Source organism: Coenobita brevimanus, chromosome 58 (genome assembly GCF_032717465.1).
Source record: "Coenobita brevimanus isolate Jiangsu-jjx chromosome 58, ASM3271746v2, whole genome shotgun sequence".
Taxonomy (NCBI): Eukaryota; Metazoa; Arthropoda; class Malacostraca; order Decapoda; family Coenobitidae; genus Coenobita; species Coenobita brevimanus.
In genome coordinates this window covers 24,034,065-24,061,310 of record NC_137011.1, presented here as the reverse complement: position 1 = coordinate 24,061,310, position 27,246 = coordinate 24,034,065, and the positions used below count along the sequence as shown (strand labels likewise).

The window sequence follows — 27,246 nt, the reverse complement described above, 5'->3', positions numbered from 1 at the left end:
TGACAAGAATAAGATTAAAGAGACATTTCGGGGGATCAGATGGAGAATATATCTTTGGCTATAGACCGATGGCATCGGAGTGAAGACCATTAAGACAAAAAATGAATGTTCTGTTTTACCAAGAGATTTTTTTAAAAATCAGTATGCCCTGGTATAAAATATAATCGATTTCTGGAACAAAGCTCGAAACAATGGATATATGAAAGCCAACGCAAAATAACATGTTCTTGGTTTGCACTACCTATTGTTTTTGCTTTTAAAACTTGTTATTTAGTCAAACAACCTAATCTAAGTAGTCGACAACAAAACTCCTGCTGCCTCTCCCAGTTGGTTTGACAAATCAGCTGCAGGCAACACATGACTTCACCTGGATAAAGATAACTGTCATTATTGTCGTTTGCTTTGTATTTACTACGTAAATTATCAAAGACAGTGGAGAGAAAGGCTGGAGACGAGACGGAACTTTTGTTGTTGAGAGTACCTGAATAAATACAAATTCCGCGTATCTATCTATCTATTGTCAGACGCCTTAATCCCGTACGGAGTGGCCACAAACAAATCGCCTTCACGACACCCTGTCCCCCGCCATTTCACTGCCCTGCTCCCAATTCACACCCCACTCTCTCATATACCTCTCCACTCCATCTCTCCATCTCATCCTCGGCCTCCCCCTCCCTCTCCCCCGCTCCACCTCACTAACATACACTCCCCTCGTCAGTTTCTCACCCTCCATCCTCTCCACATGGCCAAACCACCTCAGTTTGTTCCTCCTAATGCTTCCTATCACATCCACATCCACACCACAACGCTCCTTTATATCCTCATTTGTCAGCCTGTCTCTCCATGTGACTCCACAGGCTCCTCTTAAATAACTCATTTCCACTGCTCTCACTCTTGACTTGTGTCCTTCCAACTACGTCCAAGCTTTACTTCCATACGTTAGAGTTGGTATCACAATACTGTCATGTAGTAACTTTATCACTTCCATGCTCACTTCCCTGTTTCTTATCACTGCTTTCAAGGAACCAGCAACCTTTCTTCCTTGTTGTACTCTTTCAAACACTTCACCCTCCAAACTTCCATCCTTACTCATCACACTCCCCGAGTATTTAAACGTACTGACATTTTCCATTTCCTTGCCATCCAACCTCACTGTACATTCACTGACTTCACCTTTCTCAAAGACCATCACTTTACTCTTCCCTACATTCACTTTTAGATTCCGTTTCTTACACACACACCCATACTCATCCACCAAGCCTTGCAGCTTCCCTTCGTCTTCACTTAACAACACAGTAGTCCTATCAACTGCAAACAACACTACAGGGAGTTTCCAAACACTACCCTCTCTCACCAGGGCTACTCCAACATCCACTGCCCTACTTTGTATCTCTTTTATTACCCCATCCATGTACAGATTGAACAACCATGGAGACATGACACATCCCTGTTTCAACCCAACCTTCAAAGAGAAAATTTCACGCAGTTCACCATTCACACGCACTGCAGCCTTAGCACCATCATACATACTCTTCACAGCATTCAATAACTTCCCGTCTACTCCATATATTCTTAATACTTTCCACAATCCTAGTCTATCCACCCTGTCATATGCTTTCTCCAAATTCATGAAGGCCGCATACAACTTCTTTCCCATCTCTATAAACTTTTCCACTACAGATCTAAGAATGAATATATGATCTACACAACCTCATACCTTCCTAAAGCCTCCCTGTTCTTCTTCAACTAATTCCTCTGTTATTTCCATAACTCTGTCAATAAGTATCCTACCATACACTTTTCCTATTACCTTGAGAAGACAAACGCCCCTATGATTACCACACTTCTTTTTCCCCGTTTCCTTTGTACAAGGGAATAATAATACCTGACTTCCAATCCTCCGGGACTCTACCTTCCTCCCATGCCAATCTGCACATCTTCCACATCCATGCTACTACTATCTCTCCCCCATGCTTCAGCATTTCACTACAGACTCCATCAGTTCCTGGGGCTTTCTCCAATTTGACTTTCTTCATTGCTTCCACAACTTCTATCCTACTGATTTCTTCCTGTCTTCTCACCTCCCTCCTTCTCCCAGCCATTCCCCAGCCACTTATACTCGCATTACTTTCTTTCTCTACGTTCAACAATTTCTTAAATTGTTCTCTCTATCTGCTCACTTTTTCTCCCTTCTCCACTAGTAATCTACCATTTTTATCGTTCACTCTCCTACTAACTTCACTGCCACCCTGTCTTACTCTCTTCACCTCTTTCCAGAACATTTTCTTACAGTCCCTCCACTTTACACTCAAATTCCTTCCAAAGTCCTCATCCACTCTCTTCTTACTCTCTTTTACTAATCTTTTCACCTATCTCTTCGTTTCTACATATAACTCTCTCTTCAGCTTCTCAATTTCTTCCACGCCCCTATTTCTCACCCATTCATTGTATGCTTTCTTCTTTTGTGCCACAGCCTGTCTCACCTCTTCATTCCACTATGCTGTTCTTTGCACCCCCTTCCGTCTTCTCTTCACCCCACACACCACATCACATGCTGTATATATTTCTTCTGTGAATATCTTGCACACACCTTCCACGTCCTCCATCTGCTCCAATTCATATTTACCCAATCGTTCCTCCACCTCTCTCTTATATTCTGCCTTTTTCTCATCCTCTTGTAACTTTCCACTTTCTTTGCAACTAGTCCTTCCTCCCGTCCTTCCCTTCTTCTATTTCTCCATCTTGCTTGGATCTTGATTCTGGCCACCACCAAGTAGTGGTCAGAAAGTCCACTCTCCCAACCTTTATAAGCTCTTGCATCCATTACACATCTTCGCATCCTTTCATCCACACACACCCATAATCAATCATTGCCTTCCTTTCACTCAATTCACCACCCACCCTTCTCATCACTCGCCATGTATACCTGTGGATCATTTTGTGCCTGAAGAGGGTATTGGCTATCACCAACCCCCTCCCAGCACAAATGTCCACTAATACACTGCCATTCTCATCTATCTCAACAGGCACACCCCACTCACCAACTGTTCTATCCACCTTCATATTCCCTACATTACCATTCATATCACCAATCAAAACACTCTCTTATTCCTTCCAAACTTTTCCATGCACACTTTCACATTTGTCCAGAACTCTTCTCTCAAAAAATACAAATTCAAAAACAAATTATATCATACCATAAATCCAATACAGATTGGCATCCTGGCTGCGCTGGTTGTATACATGTTGGTGATGGTGATGCCCTCTTGTATCCCCGATAAGACTCTCACTCGCTCCAGATTGATGAGGAGTTCTTTCCACTGTGTTCGTGTATTGCTGCAGCAAGGTAGGGTAAAACACACTCAGCATACTTCAGGTATGACTGATTCGGCACAGTCTTCCAACACACTCTAACGAATTCTTTTTAATCATGAGTAAGTTGCTGTTGTTTCCGAGTATAATCCTGGTCTGATGGTCAAGCAGACCCATCGACAGCAGGCAAGCAACTGCCACTGCAGGGTTACCCTGTGCAGAAAATTGATGTTTCCATGTGGTAGAGAATGCATTGCCACAGCAAGTCGTAATTAGGAATATAAAGGTTTGATTCCCAGATGGGTGACAGTTTATCTCTACCCAGTTAACAGTGACATCATTAAAGCTTCCACATCACCCCATTATTTGGCTGTAAGGCTACCACCCACCGTCGTAAATATTTTCCTGACTTACAGAAAATCACGATGCTTTTTACTCAGTGTAGAGCCATCTGAAGTGGAAAGAATACTAATGAAAAAAGACAGAAGGATGGAAGAAATAGGAAGAGAGGAGGGTAGACATAGAAAAAGAATGATAACAGTGAAGGAAGAACTAGGTAGCACTACATCAAGTGAGACTTTGATGGTCGTCATCACCTACTACTATTTATAAGTAAGCAGAACAAGCTATTGTTATTTTTGATGGTCAAGTACTTAGAGGACAGTAATCAGAGGGACCGTCTTGTTTTCTGCACAAAATTTAAACTACTAGAGGTGATTGTGAGTTAGCCGTTCAGTGTACTATAGAGAAATATCTTTGAAACCATACACTATAATTCTTTCTTGCCCCAACCTTGCATCAATTTTGCATCATCTCTCTGCTTTAGACGTGGATGAAGGTTCGAGCTGGTGGTGGTGGGAGCGTGTGGTGCTGGGGGTGTGGATGCTGATGACGCTGGTGCTGACGCGGAGCTACTCCGGCAACCTCATGGCTCTCCTTTCAGTGAGGCTGATTCCTGAACCCTTCCAGGCGCTCGAAGACCTGCTCGAACACCCGGTTCAGATAATTATGGTCAAGGGAACTGCCGAAGAACAGGCTTTTAGAGTGAGTTTCTGGTATTATTTTGTGTGTGTGTGTGTGTGTGTGTGTGTGTGTGTGTGTGTGTGTGTGTGTGTGTGTGTGTGTGTGTGTGTGTGTGTGTGTGTGTGTGTGTGTGTGTGTGTGTGTGTGTGTGTGTGTGTGTGTGTGTGTGTGTAGAAGAGAAAATAACGTATCAGAGTTAACATATTCAGATAAGTCCAGTTAAATTTTCAAAAGACTTTACGTTTTAATTTTGAGAAGATTTAACCTTAATGTTTAGGGGAGGTAATGTGACAACGATGGATGGGAATTTTAGTGACCTGCATATAAAGTAATACTCTTACAAATGCAAACATTCTTTAGTTCATCAGAATTAACTAAGTGGAAATTTTAATTATATTCTAGCTTATTTCTCGCAGTTCAGTGGCAGAAAAAAACAATATTAAGATTCTACATCCGATTCATAGCATTTATTATCGGGTGTACTATATAATAGTGTTTATCTTTTGTTACAACTCTGCATTAAAGACGGAGAGTTGGCAAATATAAGACACACTGAAGACAGACTAATACGATTTCTCGAGACTTGCAGCGTAGTCTAGAGTTAGTCCCTTATAATAATGTAGCTCTGCGTTCAAGATGGAAGAATGGGAATTTTAGTCATTGTATAAAGTGAAGAGTATAGTAATAATTATCTGTTCATTTTATATGCTCTCTTCACCTTAACTAGGAGTATTGGCATCTCCCTACCTTGACCGCTGAGTTACAAAGATTAATAGTAAAATATGGTGCTGGTCACGAAAGTGCTGTGGAAACGATGCGAGGCCGTAATGCTGTCTTTGGCTGCCACCGAGATACGCGTAGTATGCAACAAATAGACGAATACTTCCTTCAAGTTAATGTAAATGAATTATGGTACCATGTAATTACAACGGACATATCGGTACTACTTCCCAGACAGCTACAAGTGGCATCAAACAAAAGATCTGGAACCTGAGGAAGGAGAATCGTATCATGCGTCTTGGTATCGATCAGCTGGACGTTGTTCAAGCCATTCTGTTGGAGGGAAAGTCTGCCTTTGTCTCTCTGGATGTCTACCTCAAAAAGAGAATGGCATCGGAATTTACTAAAACAGGTATTATGGATCTCTCTCTCTCTCTCTCTCTCTGATGAGTGCCTCTAAATTCTTTGACATAAGAATCTTAGTAGCTTAACTGCTGTAAACTAATAGTATGAATCATGAAAGTAAAAACTCGCCTCCTCTATTTCTAACCCACTTAAATTGGCAAGTTCTCAGTTATCTAATTTACAGATGCGAGATGTTTTTTTTTTTTTAAGGTCAATGAAAACTGCTGCACTTTACAAGATTCATTAGGTCCTTCGACCAAGACTCTTTACCCGTTTCCGGCCCTCAGGGGCTCGAAGACGGGTACTGATTTCACTCGGTTTGTTTGTTTCCTTGTCAGTCTCTCTGTCTGTTAACACCTTTACACAAAAACTACTGGTGCGATGTTAACTAAAATTACAAAAACGATGGGCTATGACCTTCTGATTACCTGATAAAATTTTGGGCCAAAATAGGCCCAGACCCAGGCTATAGGTACCAAAAAAAAAAAAAAAAAAAAAAAAAGGAGATGAGTAAAAATCGTTTTTTCACCTAACTCCCTTCAAATTCGTCATATCGACATGAAACCAAAACCTAAATGTGCATCTTTCAAATATGCATCCTATAACATGCCTCATTACATCCAGGGGGTCACCCCTAGTTCGCGGTAGGGGGATGAGTATTAGATGGGTCTGGCCTAAAATTTCAAATGGGCATAAAATCGTCAATTTTCACCCAGTTTACTTCAAATATGATATGTGATGTCTTCTACTAGATATCCTATTGTGTTTATACGTCAGCAGTAAGATGACTGCCGGGAATGGGTTTATTGTGCCTTGGCATCACTTGTTAAAACCATGGTTTGTTCGTTTCATGAAGGATTTACATTCTAACCTACAACTATAGCGTGTTGTGAGTGAGACTGGTGTATAATATTAACAATCCACTCTTTACTTCTGGTACCTCACAGGCAAGTGTGTGTTTAGCCTGGGCAATATGCGGTACATACCCGCCGTGGAGGCCATGGCGGGTCGTAAGGACAGTCCCCTTGTCCCTGCCATGGGACGCAAGTACGCACCTTAATTTTTTTTTTTTACCATAATGAAAACGGACGTATGACTCATTGCACTGCGAGCCATATTCTAGGTGGTATAAGAGGCCTCGTAACACCACCTTAGAGAATTATTTTGCGTATTTCATCTCTCTTAGTCATGTCATTTCGTTGTAATGCCTACACCATTTGCATCATTAACGTACAAGGGATATAATATGCACAACAAAAATCGCTATGAGGTGATACAAAATCTCCAAAGCCAGTCGGAATACGATGATAAATTTTCGTAAAGGCGGTTGATTGTGTTAACCAAGTGGATATGCTGCTGATAGTTCTCCCATATAGCCATTTTAAAATACCCTGCCTAAACATTCTGTTAGATGGAAATGTGGTTCAGCATGATAATGCTTATGATGATGTGAAGTTGATGATGGTGTTTCTTATTTATAGGGATGGGATAATGATAAACCGGTGTACAGTTGAAAACAAAAATCGAAATATTGGCTCTTTAGGGCGTAAGGAGCGATAAATTTGATGTTAAGCTACTCGTCGATAGTATATGAACTAGATTATACAATTCATTTACTACCATCCTTAAATCCTTCTTCACCGTGCAGTGTTATGCTCTGTAACACTTAACATCATAACAACCTACTCTTTAGCTGTTGATCTAAAATTTTACAGATTCATCTTGATTAGTTCTTGTTCTTGTTCATGTTTTGTTCTTCTTCTTAATATTAATATACTACTACTACTATTACTACTACTACTACTACTACTACTACTACTACTACTACTACTACTACTGCTGCTGCTGCTGCTACAGTTACTACTACCACTACTACTACTACTACTACTACTACTACTTCGACTACTACTACTACTAATAATAATAATGATAATAATAATAATAATTATGATAATAATAATAATAATAATAATAATAATAATAATACGTTTTTACTTTTGCATATCATTTAATATATAACTAGTTTGTCATTTACTAATAATTAATTGAACTGATGTTGCATTTTATTTAAAGTTTGAATTGAAGTAAAACAACGCTTCTTTATTTAATAGTTATGTAGGTGGCCAATGGGTGTGGTGCAATACTGCAGAGTCTTGTTTAAAGATATTGGGTCTTCAGGCGTTAAGGTGTAGGGACGAGAGTAGTGTGTGTGTGTGTGTGTGTGTGTGTGTGTGTGTGTGTGTGTGTGTGTGTGTGTGTGTGTGTGTGTGTTGCAGCATACAATGTGTTATGCGTGGTTGTGGTGCGGTGTGGTGCAATAGGATCATGTTTAGTGATACTGAGTCTTTAGAAGTTGTGATGTAGGGGTCAGAATGGTGAGGTGTGTGGTGTTGGGATAGTGTGTGTGTTCGTGTTGCGGCAGATGATGTGTGATACCTGGTTGTGGTGTTTTGTGGTGCAGTAGAGTCTTATTTTGTGTTTGGGGGTCGTCAGGCGTTATGGTGTAGGGATGAATGTGGTGTGGTGTGTTGTGTTGAGACAGCGTATATGTTGGTGTTCAAGCAGATTATGTGTGATGCTTGACTGTGGTGTGTTGTGGTATGGTGCAATAGAGCCTTATTTAAAGATACTGGGTGTTTAGGCAATATGGTGTAGGGGTGAGAGTACAGTAGTGTAGTGGGTGGTGTAGGAACAGTTTGTTTGTTGGTGTTGCATAAAATGATTTGTGATGCGTGGTTGTTGTGTGGTGTGGTTTGATACAGCCTTGTTTAGTGATACTGGGTGTTTAGGCGTTTTGGTGTTGGGGTGAGTGTTGTGTGATGTGTGGTGTAGGGGCAGTGTGTTGTTGGTGTTGCAGCAGGCGATGTGTGATGCGTGGTTGTGGTGTGTTGTGGTGATTATGATAAAGTAAAGGCACCTTAGTTTAGTAAGGGACATTGGCTTAACAGGGTTTAATTAGTATTGATTATAATTATAAGATAGTAATAGAAATTTTGTAATGATTTTGTCAGTAGTTCTAATTTGTTATAGAGTTTATAATAGATCTATTGTAATGAAATTTTTTAAAATTACTCCTAATACTACTGTATATAATAATAATAGTGTATTTAAAACTAGGGTGCTATGACTAAATTTATTGTTTTAATTATAATTACATTTATTAAAATATATTAAAACTAACATTCTAATTATTATTATGATACTTGGAGGTAGGTTAGGGAGCTCACCTTCCACTGACTTGATGTAGTGCTGCTTTGGGTGTCTGCCCTTTCCTCTCTTCCTTCTTTCCTCTACTGTCTTTCCTCCTTTACTCCTTCCTCTTCCTTCTGCCTATGGGTAACCTTACATTCCCCCTTTGTCTCTCTTTCCTTCATTAGTTCCTCTTCCTTCTGCCTATGGGAGACTCTACACTGAGTGACAAGCCAAATGGTTTCCTGTACACCAGGAAACCATTTACTACGCTGGGTGGTAACCATATGATCAAGTTATGGCGCTCCAATCGGATTCAGCTTGCGTAGGTTTGTATGCAAGGCGTGGTTAGGTTCAATTGCTCATGTAATGCTACTCAGGGATGAGTGAGGCTGGTCACTCTCATCTTAAATGTCAGGACCAACTTGCCCAGCCCCGAGTTCCTACGCTCCTCGTGTGGCAACAGAAGTTTAGATGATGATGATGATGATGATGATGATACTATTTATTATTATGTTTAATTACTGATTTATCTACTGTGATTGCCTTTATATGTGTGATTAGATATATAAAATATGATTTATAACAATTTAGAACAGTGTGTGTGTGTGTGTGTGTGTGTGTGTGTGTGTGTGTGTGTGTGTGTGTGTGTGTGTGTGTGTTTACATTACAATGTCACATAGGGTGCGTGTAAGACTCTCTACCTAAATGTTTTTGTATGCCACACTTCTATACCACCTGGCCTTGCTGGTGGCTTGTATATAAGTGGTTGATGTACTGTTAGTGGCAGTTTTTGTGTATTTACTGCTTGATATGGTGACTACAAATCGTATGGTTGGGTGATGTGTATGCTAATGATCAATGGGAGTATCAGGCCTGTGATAAACAGTATGTTGTAACACCAGATGTGTTAGGGAAATGAAGTTAGTGTCCCAAGGATAATGGAGTGTGCAAGAGGCGTGTGACAGGCTTCCCACGTCTCCTTGTTCCTTGTGGACAAATAATTACAACTACTACTACTTCTACTATTACTATTGATATTAATAATAGTACTACTACTACTTCTTCTTCTACTACTACTACTACTGCTACTACTACTACTACTACTACCACTACTACAACTGCTGCTGCTGCTGCTGCTGCTACCACTATATTATTATTATCATTATTATTATTAATATTATTATTATTATTACTACTGCTACTACTACTACTACTACTACTACTACTACTAGTACTAACATTATTAATACTATTTTCAATATACTACTTGAACTCCGGCTGTACACACGTTCTTACCTGTTTTTGTCTCAGGATCGTGCAGATGACACAATCCGGTTTTTACGACTACTGGCAGAAAAAATTCTTCCCTAATCTAACCAGCTGTCTCAACTCACCCACCAAGTTTGCCATTACCACTCCTCTGGCCGTGAGGAACATCTGGGTAAGTTATAATGTGTCATCGAACTTGAAATTAGGATGTGTGTGTGGTGGGGTCACTCACCATCCATTCCATCGATGTAGTGCTGCTCTCGGGTGTCTGCCATTTCATCTCCTCCCTCCTTTCCTTTCTTCCTCTTCTATTTATCTTTACTTCATTCTTTCCTTGTCCTTCTGTCTACGGGTGACTTTGCACTCCCTCTTCTGTCTTTCTTTCCTTCATTCTTTCCTGTTCCTTCTGCCTATGGATGACTCTACACAGAGTGACAAGCTGGGTGGTAACCATATAACCAAATAACGGCGTTTGGTCGTTTAGTGGGTGATAGCAGAGTTTCAATCGTATTGAGCCTGTGAAGGTTTATATCCAAGGGATGGTTGGGGTTTGTTGCTCACGTAATGCCAGTCAGGGACGAGTGAGGCTGGTCACTCTCATCTTCAATGTCAGGATGAACTTGCCTAGCCTCGGGCTCCTACTTTCCTCATGGAGCAACGTAGGAATCAATGATGGATGGATGGATGTGTATGTGTGTGTGTGTGTGTGTGTGTGTGTGTGCGCGCCCGCGCTCCTACGCTCCTCATGGAGCAACGTAGGATTGGATGATGGATGTATGGATGTGTGTGTGTGTGTGTGTGTGTGTGTGTGTGTGTGTGTGTGTGTGTGTGTTTAGGAATTATCAGTATTTCAGTTATAGATTCAAATAATGTTTGTACACCAACAAAAACCCGAGGTATGTACGTGTAGTATATTGGTGAAGGGAAAAAACACATGTAGTGCATGACCATAGATTAAACAGTTTTTAATCAGAAAATAGATTTTACTATATGCCTTACATTTTACTGGGACTTGGCGCCTCGCAACCCACCATAAAATATCCAAGTTTCATTGTCATTTACATAGAGGGTAAGCTAAATATTTAACCACGTATAACAAAGAACTGAAAATGACCCGTCATTCTGTAACACTGCATGTCGGTCGGAGAGGTTCTGGCCATATTAAACACACACACAAAAAAATACATATAAACACTTAAAAAAAAAATTTTAAACACCAAAACGACTTGCAGTTATCCTATTTGAGCGAATTCGTGGAAGGTTAATGGAACTTGTAATGATAAATGATGAAGATGACTGGGGTCTAGCCGGTTTAAGTCTACCACCCACTTCCATCATTTTCCTCAAGTGTTGTACAGTGAACACAAGTATCTTTCCAAAGTTTGACGAATACATAGCGGAAAAGTCGAACCATTTGAAAAGCTCACTGGCAGAGACTGGGTTTTTATTGTATTTCGCCAGTTGTCAGTTTTCTTCAGAGGGACCTGGGATGATATTTGTTTCTCTGACAGTACTTTGCCAGCAGCGTCGAATCCATCATTCAGAAGGACGGGTGAGTATCATGTATCGCTATTTCTTATGACCTAGCAATTACTGTATTTAGCCTCCTCAGTATGAGAACGTCTCTAAATAACTTCCTGCTGCCACCAGATCACAATTAGTTGAAAGACAGATCCTCTTCAGACTGACGAATCTACCCGAAGATTATTACAGTCGTCAAGATGTTGAAAAAGAGCAGCTTAAACGGTCATTATCGTACTGAGAGAGTTAGAATATATGTATACACAATAAATCATTAATTCTTTCTTAATGTTATTCTTGCAGGGAATGTTTTTGTTGCTGGCGGGAGGATGGATTGCCAGTTTTCTCGTGCTTTTCGTGGAGATATGCTTTCAAATACCTCTCCAAGGCTGTAGTCTAAACGAAGACCGTATCTCATTCTAATTTAATGCTCTTCAATCCAGTAATGAACGAACAACACATACCCATGCAGCTGGCTCAGTTAATGGCATAAATTGGTCAGGACAATGAATCCAACACCGCATGATGGTATCTGTTAGCAAATGCAGCCATGCTATGTGTTTAGAAGAAATATATATATATATATATATATATATATATATATATATATATATATATATATATATATATATATATATATTCTCCCTACGTGTCAAGTGGGGTTGGTGGAGGATTAGTGCCCCTCCCTGTAAAACAATTAATTCTAAGCCCTTGGCCACCCTGTTTGGGATACATGGCGTCTGGCAATGAATGAATGAATGAATATATATATATATATATATATATATATATATATATATATATATATATATATATATATATATATATATATATATATATATTTCAGAGATATAACCCTGTACCCGGATTAATCGTTAATTAAGCTAGTCATCTGTACCTGATCTTAACGCAAAGGTCCTCATGCCACTGATGAGAGAATGTGACATTGATCCAAGGAGTTTCAAGGAAGCCAACACCCCACACTGAAACAAATTGATAAACTGTACTTTAAATACTTGAAATACATATATGAACTAAGGATATAGAAATCAATAGGCTGAAGTTACCAAAACCTGTAATAAGCACATAGTGTCAGTTTAGATGAACTGCAGAATTTGGCATCTGGTAATGGAAATATAACGGTATGTTTGATTGTAATGGAATGAGATTTATAATGTATGCTGTTTACAATGGAAAGCAGCTATGGGTGTCCTGCAATGATAGCTTTATTAATGCAACATCAAATCATGATTAACACAAAGAGAACAGTGAATACTTTAAACAATCAGATTAAAAATTTAATTAATACAAAGCAAGACATTCGAAAGTAACTCGACCAAAGCAAAAAGTAAATGATAATTAGGAATGGTTCTACAAAACCAAAGGGGAGAGTCACACTATTTGGGCTGAAAACTGTAGAACGTGGGGCGCTATTATGTTAAAAAAAAAAGTGTCCAAGTAATTTCATTTTGATGACTAAGTATACTTATCTGTTATTATATTCCATACTATCTGTGGAACTAACGAAGACAAAGTATATTATTAATAACAAATGACTATTATTATCCCTAAACAGAGATATGTTCCTCATAAAAGTGCTTAAACATATCTGGTGCAGAATTACTCTTACATTCAAACTCACATTCTGTGTGTGTGTGTGTGTGTGTGTGTGTGTGAAGGTAGTGTTTAAGGCTTGGACAAACAATATTTTTTTCTGACGAGAGGTTAGCAATAATTTACATCAGTAACCATCCATTAAAAAGTGTACTGAGTTATTTTTTTTTTATGTGTCCGGCTCTGAGCATAGGCTCCACAGCCCATTCTCAAGACCCAGTAGTCCTCCTATATTCCATAAACCTCCACATGTCACCACTTCTGCGCCAACATCCACCGTTCATATTGAATACATGCTAGGGCTGTCTCATACAATACAGGTGTACTGGTATTAGCTGGGGTATTTTTATGACATGGTAGTGGGCCTTCTGACAAATCTGTAAAGTCTGTTTTAATGAAATTCAAAGCCTTAAATTGTTCCCCGCCTTAGGAGGGATACGAACCTGGGTCCGTTAGGACTGCAAGCTACCTCTCTACCAATTCAGTCACTGCCTCAGTCTGACAATAACAGTTGGCATAAGCAATACGAAGTTTAGTAAAAATACCCTCGAATATTTTCTTTGCGTCATTATTTTCCACACAGTATTAATAGTTTCAACACAATCTCGAAAGTTTCCTTCAAACACATACTAACAGCTTCTGTATACTCAAATGTATTCAGTTTCTTGGCATGGATTAGTCTAGATGAAGTTACAAGCAGAACATTAATGTAGGTCATAGATAATTGACCATAGAATGAAAGGGTCCATGTACAGGAGTGTGGAGATGTTGGTATGCAATAAATACTGAGTCCCTGTGCTGAATGACTCACTGGCCACCTGACCCTGCGCGGCTGACTACCTCAGTCTCCACTGCCTGTTCATCCTCTCTCTGCTGGTAAGTCTTGACACTGTGGCGCCGGTTGACGGTGTTAGTGTGTTGCTGGTGTGGCGACGATGTTAGTGTGGTGCCGGGGTGGCTGAAGGTGTTAGTGTGGTGCTGGTGTGGCTGACGGTGTTAGTGGGGTGTTGGAGTTCTTGAAGGTGTTAGTGTGGTGCTGGTGTGGCTGACAGTGTCAGTGTGGTGTTGGTGTTCTTGAAGGTGTTGGTGTGGTGCTGGTGTGGCTGACGGTGTTAGTGGGGTGTTGGAGTTCTTGAAGGCGTTAGTGTGGTGCTGGTGTTGTTGAAGGCGTTAGTGTGGTGCTGGTGTGGCTGACTGTGTTAGTATTGTGTCATTTCGATATCGATTATAATAAGTGTACAGACATGGCTGAACGCGATAAGGTTGTTTCTGCTGAGAAGCTTTTAGGTTAGGGTCTTGAGGAATCAGTGTATCCCCCAATACAATCTGATAATAACTAACTACATTATATTGTAGAGACGTTTCAAAGCCAGATGGGAGTACTGAACAAATGTGTTAACATGTGTGTCTGATTTTCTGAGATGATGCTAATACTATACGTACATTCTAAAGAAACATGGCCTCGTTTGAAGATGTTTACAAACAGTATGAAAATTATACTGACTGAGCTTTATTACCTCCGACAAGGAGGTTATGGTTTTGCCGGCATTTGTTTGTTTGTTTTTCTGTTAGCGACTTTACTAAAAACGTAACGAACGGTTTTTGATGAATTTTTGTGGAAGGACAGGCCATGGGCCAAGGAATAAAATACTTATATTTTGGGGCGAATCCAGATCCGGATCCGTAATATCCTGCACAATATCTCCAAAAATTCTCCATGCATTTCTATGAAATTTTGTGTAAGGTGAACCATGGACCAAGAAATAATTGATCAGATTTTAGGACGGATCCGGAGGTAATGGCATTTGAGGAGGTATGCTCTCTCCGTGCGCTTTCTAGCTAGTTTTTATTTTTACACCTTCTTTTGCGGCGCGAGGGCGGTGTAATGCTTTGAACAGTGTGTGTGTGTGTGTGTGTGTGTGTGTGTGTGTGTGTGTGTGTGTTAAAAAAAATAACCTAGTTTCTTCCGATATTAGCCAAACTTGGTGCAAGGTTGGGGGTTAGCCATTGGGTGGATTAAAGGATAAGGTAAAGGGCAATGTCAAACCTCCCCTAGTAAAATCAATTTAAATCATTTCATTCAATTTAGACGAAAGTTTGAAGAAGGGCTGAGGGTAAGGCAAGAATGGAGTGATTGAATCTTGAGCACATTCAGTCAAAAGTCAAGATCACAGGTCAACGTTAAAGTTCGACCCGCTAAAATATTTCCTAACAAATAAACAGTTTATCTGATTTTAACCATGGTAGATGGAGCGGTAGAAAGGCAGCCACGGAGTAAAGATAATGCTTTTTTAGAACAACAGATCAAGGTTGAGGATCACAGGTCACGGGCAGCTTAAACAGTGATTATCCAATTTAAACCAAAAATTCTGGAAAGGTTGACGATACGGCAACAATAGAGTATTCAAGTTTGGGGATAATCAAAGGTCAGCGTCACAGGAAAAAGGCCAAGAACCAAGGTAACATGGTAAGGTCAGGTGAAACATTTTGGTCTAATTGTACCAACAATGGTGGAGGAATTTAGGATGAGATAAGAACGAAGAAATTCTGTACTGGGAGCAAACACTCAAAAGTCAAGGCCACAGGGCCAGGTCAAAGTCTGACCCATGTGTGTGTAAGAGAAAAACTAAAACCGTTCTGTTTTTATTTCAATCAGCCTGGGTGGATGAGTTAAGGATCTTCCAAGAGGATAACCTAATGTTTAAAAAAAACAGCAGGTGAAACATCAAGGTCACATGGCAAAGTCAACTTCAACAGTTTTCATCCAATGTAGACTAGAGATTAAGGAAAGGTTCAATTTAAAACAAAGATACTGATCGAATTTTGAGAACAATCAAAGGTCAAGGTCGCTGGGAAATGTCAAAGGCCAAGGTCACTGGGCAACGTCAGTTTGATCTAATTTAACGAAAGTTGATGGAAGTGTTAAGGGTTAGACAAGAGTGAAGTTGTTCGAGTTGGACGGTAACTGACGTAGGTCAAGGTGACAGAACAAAGTCAAATATTCTGCTCTTCCACAGTTGAAAGGAGCAACTGTTTCACAGTCTGAGAGCTCCTTTCGGTTCGTATTTATGTGGAAAATAGTTATATGGAAGGTGATTTTAAAACGAACATGGGTACTTACCTGGTATTAGTACAGCATATGTAATTGTTTTTTGGCATATTTGTTTTTATACATCAGAATCTGAGCATATAATTCCCTAAAACTCAGCAGTACTCAAATGCATACTAAGCATATGGCGCATACACCGTACCATTATATCTTTATATCCAGTCTGGACACAAACCTATAATTTAAAGGTCTCATTTATTATGGTCCTACCCCCTGAGAAGGATGTGATAGAATAATCAGAATAAAAAAAAGTTGATACTTCATAACAAGTAACCTGCAGCACCAGCTGTTTCAGTTCGTATAAGACATCAATCGGATTAATATTTTGAGGTGTAACAATAACATTAAAGGCGTCGTTCATAAGTTAGGCCTCAAGTTTCGAATGTTTTTTCAACAAATAAAAGGGACGTATAAGTTACTGGACTATAAATATTATTTCATTCAGCATTTGCTATATAGCAAGCAAAAAAAAAAAAAAATCACACACACACACACACACACACACACACACACACACACACACACACACAATAGCCTAAGAATAAGACCAAAAAGAGTGCCCTTAAATAAAAGATGTAACTGTATTGTATACATCTTGTTGTCCATAATGTAACCTCATCTGGACAATAAAGAGGCCTTCAGGCTACCAGAAATTTTTCCTGTGCTCACACATAATCACCTTGATATAAAATTTTATTGTAGTACAGGTACAAACTAACGTTCATCGAAACAAGATTAAAGGTGCATGAATGTGAATTTTATCTGAGCTTATGAAACATTGGAAAGTGTGTAGAAAACTCTTATTTATGTAAGTCAGCTGGTGATCCATGTGCGTCACAAGAGTAGTTTTTTTTTTTTTTTTGGCTATTACCAACTGAACAATGCTGTACCTGTACAGCTTTATCCTTATTCCATATTACTGCATAGGGCATACTATTTTAATGAAATTTTTCCTAGTCAAAATATTATCAATTATTCAAAACGTTTGAAACCAAATTCTCTTGTTATTAATTTCTTTTTATCAAAGGTAAATCAAAGCTGTTTATTGAGTGGTGTACCATTGATTAGAATAACATAAAGTCTAGCAAAATTATTCTTAGTGTAGTGTTAAAGGTTTTAATAATATACATCTTGCAATGATGTACTCGACAGAACGTAAGTTAATAGATAACTGTGGATAATAGGAATAAATAAGTATTTAGTAATTCTCCAAACAATGGTAAGTTCTAGCTACCGAAAGCCAGATGCTTAACTCACAGAAGGGGAAGCCACGATTAAGTCACCTCTATCTCGCCCTGTCCCCACGATCAGGTTGTTCTCCTTCCCTTCACATCCAGGTCGTCCTCTTTCCACCTCACACGACTGTCACTCAATACATAAGTTATAATATTTAAATCTAGTTATTTTCACCTACTGTACTTCCACTGGGCCAGGTGAACAACATGGCAGACAGGCCATCGTACAGGAAAACCGAGAAGGCAGAACGTGAGCGATTTGTATTATTGTGGTCGGAGGGTCTGTCCCTAAAAGCCATAGAAGAGCAGACCGGCACCAGTGCCACCACCGTGGGCAGGTGCGCAGAGACGCCAAGTTAGCATTCTAGCACCAGACCTAGAGATATACGAACAAATATATTTACCGAGAAGAAAGCGATGCTTTATGTTAATAATAGAGAGGTACATATGCTTTTTTTTTTTTTTTTTAGCTTTTGCAATGTCCTGGATACCATTCCAATACCGTTAATTTTCATCTGGCTCCTTCTACCAGTGTGGCTTGGACCAATGTTAAAACAGCAAAATTTTATATCGACAACATTCGAATGACTTTAATAACTTTTCTCATAATATTATGAAATATTTTTAATATAATGCCTGTTGCCATCTGTTTAGAACATTTATGAATCTGGCTTGGCCTCTCTGCAGGTGGTTGAGGCGGTGGAGGAGGGAAGGTGACTTGCATTTCAGAAAGTACGGGGATAAACAATACTGTCCTGTGATGGTGCCATCTCTGACTTCTTTACACACGCATAGCGTTTATGGTATGAAACTGCATCCGTCACAAATATCATCTTACACAATATTCATACTCTGTGCGGAGTATTTATAACAGTATCAGTGGGAATGTGCATACACTATAGGACAGCAATAGTTTCTTCGAAGACATAACTTCACAGAAAAGACTTTGCATCCATAATATGTACAAACTATTTGAACTTGGTCAATAAAATAAATATTTATTATGCAATTCCTTCTTCTTTTTGTAAAACATGATCTTAAATTCCCACTCACGGATACAATAGGCATCTCTGCCTTAATTTGTATCCAAGAGTGTAAGATGCACCTATGTCAAAAGAATGTGTACCCTACCCGTATCCCTGACCGCCTTGGAGAGTGCTCCAACATACTTGACCTCTTTCTTACACCTAATCCTTCTGCTTAAACTGTTAATCTTTCCTCTCCGTTGGGCTCCTCTGATCACAACCTAATTATCTTGACCTGTCCTATTGCTCCAGTATGGCCTGTGGACCCTCCAAAAAAACGTCGACTGTGGCACTTTGGACCTGCGAATTGCGAGGCCCTCAAGCAGTACTTCTTTGATTTTCCCCAGAAGGATTATTGCTTCCATGACCGGGAGCCATCTGAGTGTGCACTGCGCATTACGGAGGTTATTCTTTCGGGTATGGAAGGATACAACTCCCTCTCATATCCTTTGACTAATGCAAGAAAGCCTTGGTTTAATCACGCTTTTTCTAATGCTGTCCGCAACAAGGAGAGGGCCTATAAAAGGTACCAAAACCAACCCACCCCTGAATCACATCTTGCCTATGTTTCTGCCCAGAATTGTGCTAGTCTGTTCTTCGCTCTGCTAAAAATTATTTCATCCATACTAAATGCTCTAAATTCTCCAACTCGAATTCTTCCTGTTCCTTCGGGCACCTTGCCAAAAACCTTTCTAACAACTTTAACTCATCATCCTTCCCTCCTCTTTTCTATTCTGGTGGCTCTGTAGCTATTTCTTCAACTGATAAAGCAGATCTCTTTGCTCAGACTTTCTCCTCCAATTCCACCTTAGACGATTCCGGTGCTGTTCCTCCATCACTTCCCCCCTATGACTTCCTCATGGCTGACATTAAAATTTCTTCAGCTGATGTATTTTCTGCTATCACTGGCCTTGATACTAACAAGGCATATGGGCCTGGTGGAGTCCCTCCTGTTGTCCTCAAGAACTGAGCTTCTGTGCTTACACCCTGCTTAGGTAAACTCTTTCGCCTTTGTCTGTCAACTTGTATCTTTCCTTCTTGCTGGAAGTTTGCTCTTATTCAGCAAGTCCCGAAGAAGAGTGACCATTCCCAACCCTCTATCGTCCAACTGCTTTAACATATTGTGTCTCAAAAGTTTTCGAGTCAATTCTTAACAAAAAAATTATAAAGCATCTTTCCTATTACAACCTTCTTTCTGATCGTCAGTATGGGTTCCGTCAGGGACACTCCACTGGCGATCTTCTCACCTACCTTTCAGACTCCTGGTCATCCTCCTTTCGAGACTGTGGCGAAAGCTTTGCCATCGCACCTGACATCTCAAAGGCTGTCGATCGAGTCTGGTATAAATCTTTAATTTCCAAATTGCCCTCTTACGGTTTCTATCCTTCCATCTGTGCCTTCATCTATAGCTTCGTTTCTGGTCGATTTACGGTCGCTGTTGTAGACGGCCATCGTTCTTCTCCTAGATCTGTCAACAGTGGTGTTCCTCAGGGCTCGGTCCTATCATCGACTCTCTTCCTTTTATTCATCAATGACTTTCTAGGCTGTACGTCAAACCCTATCCACTCATACGCTGGTGATTCCACTCTGCACCTTTCCATTCGGTTCCTGCAAAATCCATCTCAGCAGTTACTTCAACAAACAAGGGAGGAGGCTATGGCAAACCTAATGTCTGGCTTGGCTCGTATCTCTGACTGGGGTGAAAAAAATCTTGTTGTTTTTAATGCATCAAAAACTCAGTTTTAACACCTATCAACCCAACACAGTCTTCCACAGGAGTACCCACTAACGTTTAATAATATCCAGCTCAATCCTGCATCATCCTTGAACCTGCTTGGGGTTTCATTCACACTGGACTTATCTTGGAAAGATCATATTGCATGTCTTGTAAAATCCACTTCCAAGAGATTAAGTGTGCTAAGCCGACTCCGTACCTTCTTTACCCCAGCATAGTTGTTAACTTTATACACGGGTTGTATTCAACCCTGTGTAGAGTACATCTCTCATGTGTGGGGAGACTCCCCACATACAGCTCTTCTCAATAGGGCGGAGTCAAAGGCTTTTCGTCTCATCAACTTTCCTTCTTGTACTGGCTCCCTTCAACCTCTGTCTCTTCGCCACACGGTTGCACTTTTACTTCTTTTCTGTCATTGCTTCAATGGTCACTGCTCCTCTGAACTGTCTGCTTGCATCCCTGCACCTCTACGATGGGCGCATAGCACCCATCTAGAAACAAACTCTCATCCCTTTTCTGTTCATCTCTCTAATGGAAGAGTTAACCGTTACTCTCAGTCCTTCATTTCTGCAACAGGTCAACTCTGGAACTGTCTCCCTCTGTCTGTATTCCCTACTTCCTATGATCTCCAGTCTTTCAAACTCAGTGTGTCCAGGCATCTCGAAATGCACGGATCTTGAATTTGGCTCTCTTTTGTATTGGTTTTGTTTTTTTCTTGGAAGGAACAGTTTGCGGGCCTCTGGCCTTTGGTTCCTTCTTTCTTGCATCAAAAATTTGCAATTGAATAGCAGATTGGGAAAATAAATTTCTGTAACTGAAAGACTAATGGCAATTAGATGCAAGCTCGGTGGAGTAGTTTAGGTCACAATTATTACTCTCTCTCATGACTGACAGGTTACAAAATTGTAATATAAAACGTTTGTAAGAGAGTAACACTGAGTTACTCTGAAAATGATAAGTATATTATAGATACTAATTAAAAAATGAAATAACAATAAATAGCTGCACTGTTAAACTGTAATGAATGCCTAATTCTAAAACCCCACACCCATTGACCGACGGTCCCCTTGACTAAAAACCTGTTAAACACTGGTGGGAAAATTATGAAATTAAAAACCACCAGCTAGTCTAAAGAACTGACAAGCAGTCTGGCAGTTACTGTACCTATACTGAATTCTTCTATTCAAGCCTACCTAAGATTTTTTTTTTTTTCCAAGCTGATGATGGTTCTCGGAACTAAAAGAATTCTTTCAACACTAGGCTCGGCATATATATATATATATATATATATATATATATATATATATATATATATATGCATAGCCATGTAAGACTCTTTTAAGCAAACGAGGTCGATTGCAACTGCTGTTTCTATATCGATTAATTTCTGCTCAATAATTTCAATTCATTGAGCAAAGGTATACTGAATTTCTTTTAGATTTCTGGGTTCCTGTCCAAATGTAGATATATTTGTTGACATTTCATTCCTTCCTGGGAACATCTTCAGACGAATCAGACCCCCCATCAGATTGGTCTAAAGATGTTTTTTGGAATGAACGAAACGTTACCAAGTACACTAAAATCTGGACAGCTTCAGAAAAGCCTTAATGAAAATCAACGTACTTTGGCTCGATGCATCGAAAACGCAAAAATTAACTACTTCAGAAACAGCACTTTCATTCAACCTCGTTTGCTTACTGTAACACACACAGACACAGACACACACACACACACACACACACACACACACACATTATATATATATATATATATATATATATATATATATATATATATATATATATATATATATATATATATATGCCTAACACCGGGCTCTTACGCTCCTCATGGGGCAATGTAGGATTGGATGATGGATGGATGGATATATATCTATATCTATATCTATCTATCTATCTATCTATCTATATATATATATATATATATATATATATATATATATATATATATATATATATATATATATATATATATATATATATATCCATGGGCAGGATCCCACTGCCACCCAAGGTGGCGGATAGGGGAAAGTCTTGCAGCAATACGAGGTATCGTCTTAGTCAGCACAGACCATAGGACCCCGTATAGATATACTGGGCTCCAACAAATATACAGAATAAAGTGGCACAAAAATTACATCTCACCGGAAACTATGTGGCGGGCAAGTGAGGTTATTTGCACAGTCCCCCCAACCAAACTTGAATTCTACACTTGAGGATTTCTCGGGAGTTCCTGTTGGATCATCGTCTGCTAAAGGTCGAACTACACTGCCTCCTGTGTTAAGGGCAATGTGCCACCGAATGTGATAGGCACTGTCACAGTAATTCTGAGACCGGAACATTACAAACTGAAATCCATGAAGATCTACATGTACAAAGTAAGAGGCCTTGCAGAGGATTACAAACTTGATACTTCCATGACTGATATTGTAGGTCTGAGTGAGATCCACAGAAGAGAAGAGAATTTAATTAATCTCCAAGACAGCAACCACCTATTTTACTACATAGGAGGACAAAATGAAAGTAAGTGGTGTAAGATTTCTTATTAAAAGAAGTCTTGCAGAGAGCATTGTTAAATTCATCAGCATATCTGACAGAGTAGCATGGATTGTAATTAGACTAGCCAAACCAAACACCCTGAATGAAATACAAGTATATGCACCGACTTCTTAAAGCTGAAGAAATAGAAAAATTCTATAACGACATCTCCCAGCTTATGGGAGAAGAAAAGACCAAATATACTACATTCCTGGGAGATTTCAACTCAAAAGTTGGCAAATCGAAAAATGAAGCAAGCATGGGAAATTTCGGAGTGGGAGAAAGGAATGACAAAGGTGAAATGGCGGTAAATTTAGCTGAAATGTACAACATGGGAATATGGAACACATTCTTTCACAAAGGAACAGGGAGAAAATGGACCCGGAGAATTCCAAATGAAGAAACAAAGACTGAAATCAACATCATTGTGGCAGATAAGACGTTGATCATAATGTGTCTGTTATCGATAAATTAAATGTAGGAAGTGACCATAGAACAGTGGGTTGCACAGCCAGTTTCAATTTCATAAGTGAATGGAAGAAGTTGATTGAAAATAAAGCTATGCCCAATAAAAGTAGGTGAAAACAACGCAGCCTTTAACCCGCCCCATCCTGGAGACGTGAATTCATGTCCTCATATGATGTGCACTCATATCCCGGAGACGTAAATTAACGCGGCAACATTGCAAGGTCCCTAATTTGTACAATTTTCAATTTAATTTGCACAATTTTCAATTTTCGCGAGTGATTTTTGGCACGTATGCACGGGACACCTTCCTCTACAAGATGCCAGGCAGGGACAATGCCTTACCCAGCATGACCTCCTCCTCCCCCTGCATGCCTTTTTCTCAGCAATTCACCTGTTATCAGTGACCTGGCCAGTAAAGCCATGTCATGCCATGGTACGAAATTCAGGGCCAGAGTGATTCCCCAATCCATGACAATGTGTAGGACAAACATCAGAGGAAGAAACAGTCAGAAATGATGATCAGGTAATGTGGCAAAAAAAAAGTCAGGAATGGTGATGAGTTAGTGAGTGAAACAATGCTTATAATACCTATATTACCGTTTGAAAACCAATATACTCACGTACTACATATAAATTCGTACCAAATAAATAAATAAATACCGTTTATGAGTGGTGTGGAATAGTTATCCTCCCACAGAACTCGTTTTCTTTGGTGCCAGCCTGATAGAAAACCCTGTAAGGTAAGAAGGTACTCCTACCTGGATCGAGTATTTTAAACCTCAGGTGAGCGATTTCTCTATGAATTTTCGATGTTTCTCACCAAAAGCGGATGTTTGAGCCAAAAAAAAAAAAAAAAGGTCCAAAAATGTCGGGACTGGGGCGTACCACTGCCCAGAAAACGTCGGGATGGGGGGGGGGTTGAATTAGAATTAAGATTTTAGGCTCTGTGTTATGCTGAGTAAGACAATGATAGGTTGAATGATAAACTAACAAAAGTGCTAAGAGAATACTGGAGGTAGTAGGGAAAGCTAATACAACCAAAGCCAATAAGTATTCAAAATGACCCTCGAGCACATGAAAGTAAAAACAAAGACGAAACAGAAAGACTGGAATTTAAAAAGCTTGTCATCAAGAAACAAAGAAAAGCAAAAAGGAGAAACGTGGATCAGATTAAACAAACCATTATAAAAGGAAAATGTCTGAAGCATGACCGAAATAAAATTGCACTAGGAAAGCCACAAATTATATCACTGAAAGAGAAAAACGGTGAAGTCGTTAAATGCAGAGATAGGACGGTGAAGAGAACGGAAGATTTTTTCAAAGAACTCTATGCATCAAAGACAAAAGTACCAATAGCTAACTTTCCAGTTGACAAGTGAAATAACAGACGAAGTAAGTATTTCTCTTAAAAGTATGAACACAGTGACGACCAGAAAACGGAATAGTAGCAGATTTATTGTCCGATGCTGGAGTAGAAGTACTAAAAAGACTTGCCCATTTATTTCCTCAGTATATAAAGAAAAAGAAAATTCTAAAAGCATGGTGTAATGCAACAGTTACTTTACAAGAAAGACGAGATCTTAGTAACTATCGACCCATTAGCTTATCACCGGTTATTTATAAACTCATCACTGAAATACTTTCGAACAGAATAACAACAAATATAGAAGAAAACCAACTCGTGAGCAGGCAGGATTCCGAAGTGGGTATTCAACTACTGGTCATCTACATACGTTGAATCAGCTACTTGAGGATACTACAGAATGTAATAAACCACAATGGTTATTTTTATTTATTTACTTACTTTTTTAATTAATAGACTTTCAACTGAGTGGAACACATCGCAATTAAATATTCATTGCGGGAACATGGAGTAAACAAGACCATTGCAAAACTGCTCGAAAACATCTAAAACAGGGGAAGTGCACCAGTTATACTTCATAAAGACTCGGAAAATTTAAGACTGAAAAGGGCGTGAGTCAGGGAGATACAATTTCACCATAATTATTTACAGCATGCCTAGAAAGTTTTTTCAGAAAGCTCGACTGGGAGAACAAAGTAAACGCAGATATAGAAAATCTAAACCATGTAAGATTTAAAGATGACATTATCTTAATCTCGGAAACAGCAGAGACACTGCAATAAATGTTAAATGGTCTAAATAGAGAAAGTCTCAAAACAGGGCTAAAGATAAACAGGAGTAAAACTAATGTTTATTCTGAATACACCAAAGACCGTCATCAGACTAAGCAAACAAACTTTTGAAGAAGTCAGGGGATACAATTACTTGCAGGAATTACTTACACGAACGAAAGACCATGATAGCGATATAAAAAGACCAAATTACAATTGGATGGAAAGCTTTCAGTAATCATAGAAACATCATGAAAAATACCTTGTCAGTATGTATGAAGCAAAAAGTATACTGGTATAATGAATGTATAATTATAGCTAGATGTACAGTTGTGAACCTGGAAACTGACAAAATCAATGGAAAATCAACTAATCCATTATCAAAGAATAATGGAAAGGCTAATGTTGGTAATATCTTTAAGAGACAGGAAAAGATCAACCTGGATTAGAAAGAAGAGTAACGTCAAAAACATTATAGAAGTTATAACAAGTGCTCGTGGGCCCTTTGGGCCCTCACGCACTTGCTCCTGTGGAGGGCTCTCACGCTGCGTGCTTACGTTCTCATGCTTCGCACTCGTTTCCTCGTGCTTCTCACTCGTCTCCTCGTGCTTCTCACTCGTGTCCTCGCGCTTCGTGCATGTGTTGCGATCATTTCACATAATCCGAGTCACGTACATGTTCTGTTCTAGTCTAACGTTGTCACTATCGGCAGTTAAGGCGACATTTATATAAAGTCATCAAAAACTCTATGGTGAACGCAACCCTAACTTCACGCACTCACGCCGGGAGTGGCGTTTTTTGGTCAAACTTTGATTGCTCATTAAATATAGTAAAAGTTTTTCAATCGTGATGGGACCAAGTTTTTTCACATCAGCGAATTTATTGCGATTTTTGTGCATTTTTTGTGTGCGTTTTGAATGTGTAGTTTCAGCTGTCCAAAATACACACACACACACACACACACACACACACACACACGCACACACTGTTGCTGCTTTAGTATATTAGATAGAACAGAAATTGAGGTGGGCAGGTCATGTAGAAAGAATAACTGATAGCCAATGGAGCAAGAGGCTGACTTACTGGACTCCAAGAAATTGTAAGCACGGCAGAAAAAGGTCAGACAGGAGGTGGAGAGATGAGGTAAAGAAGTTTGCTGGCAAGCTGTGATAGATATTTGCTCAGTCAAGGAATTCATGGAAAGCATGGCGGAGATCTTTGTTCAGCAGTGGACTTGCAATGGCGGATATATATATATATATATATATATATATATATATATATATATATATATATATATATATATATAAAACATATGTGTCATGGAGATAGTTGGATGTCTTATCGACCTATATGTAACTATAGGTGGATATATAGATATGTATAAATAAATATACATATGTATGTTACAGGCAGACTGTGAAATCAGTCATTTCCTGAAGTAAGGTTAGTTTAATTTAGGTTTATTTACATTAGATTGATCTAGGATAAGGTCAGGTTAGGTTAGGTTAGTTTAGGTTTGGTTAGGTTAGATTAATTCAGGCTAAATAAAGAAGGGAATGGTAACTTCCTGCATAAAGTCACTCCATGCATATGACTCCATCTTCCAGAGTTTCCAGGAAGGCGTCTTCTTGTACGATATTATTCAGCATTTCTCTGAATCAGCTAACACCTGTTATTTATATTTATTTTATCTCTACATGAAAATTCTTTACTCTGGCATAATGACATTATAAATCAGGGAACCTGTAAATGGGCGCGCTTGTAAGTGTTGGCCTTTAATGTGCGCAATTTTCTTTCAAATATACATTTTGCTAGTTTTGTGTTTCCTTCTTTACATACTTCTTGCTTTTGCAGCTAAACTTTACGGTGTCGGTCCATTATATACTGGCCTTCACCTGGACTTTTTTATAAACAAAATTTCGAC

General features: G+C 39.3%; 1 protein-coding gene across 1 annotated transcript in view; it reads left to right on the top strand.

Annotated features, from left to right (window-relative positions):
• LOC145402689 (glutamate receptor ionotropic, delta-1-like) overlaps positions 1 to 27,246 on the top strand; it is a 159,687-nt gene that overhangs the window by 113,449 nt on the left and 18,992 nt on the right. The window contains exons 8-14 of the mRNA XM_080274662.1: positions 3,214 to 3,346; positions 4,139 to 4,356; positions 5,290 to 5,467; positions 6,408 to 6,507; positions 9,964 to 10,093; positions 11,746 to 11,816; positions 18,628 to 18,750. Coding sequence (XP_080130788.1) covers positions 3,214 to 3,346; positions 4,139 to 4,356; positions 5,290 to 5,467; positions 6,408 to 6,507; positions 9,964 to 10,093; positions 11,746 to 11,816; positions 18,628 to 18,750 — 953 coding nt within the window. The remainder of the gene's footprint in view (positions 1 to 3,213; positions 3,347 to 4,138; positions 4,357 to 5,289; positions 5,468 to 6,407; positions 6,508 to 9,963; positions 10,094 to 11,745; positions 11,817 to 18,627; positions 18,751 to 27,246) is intronic.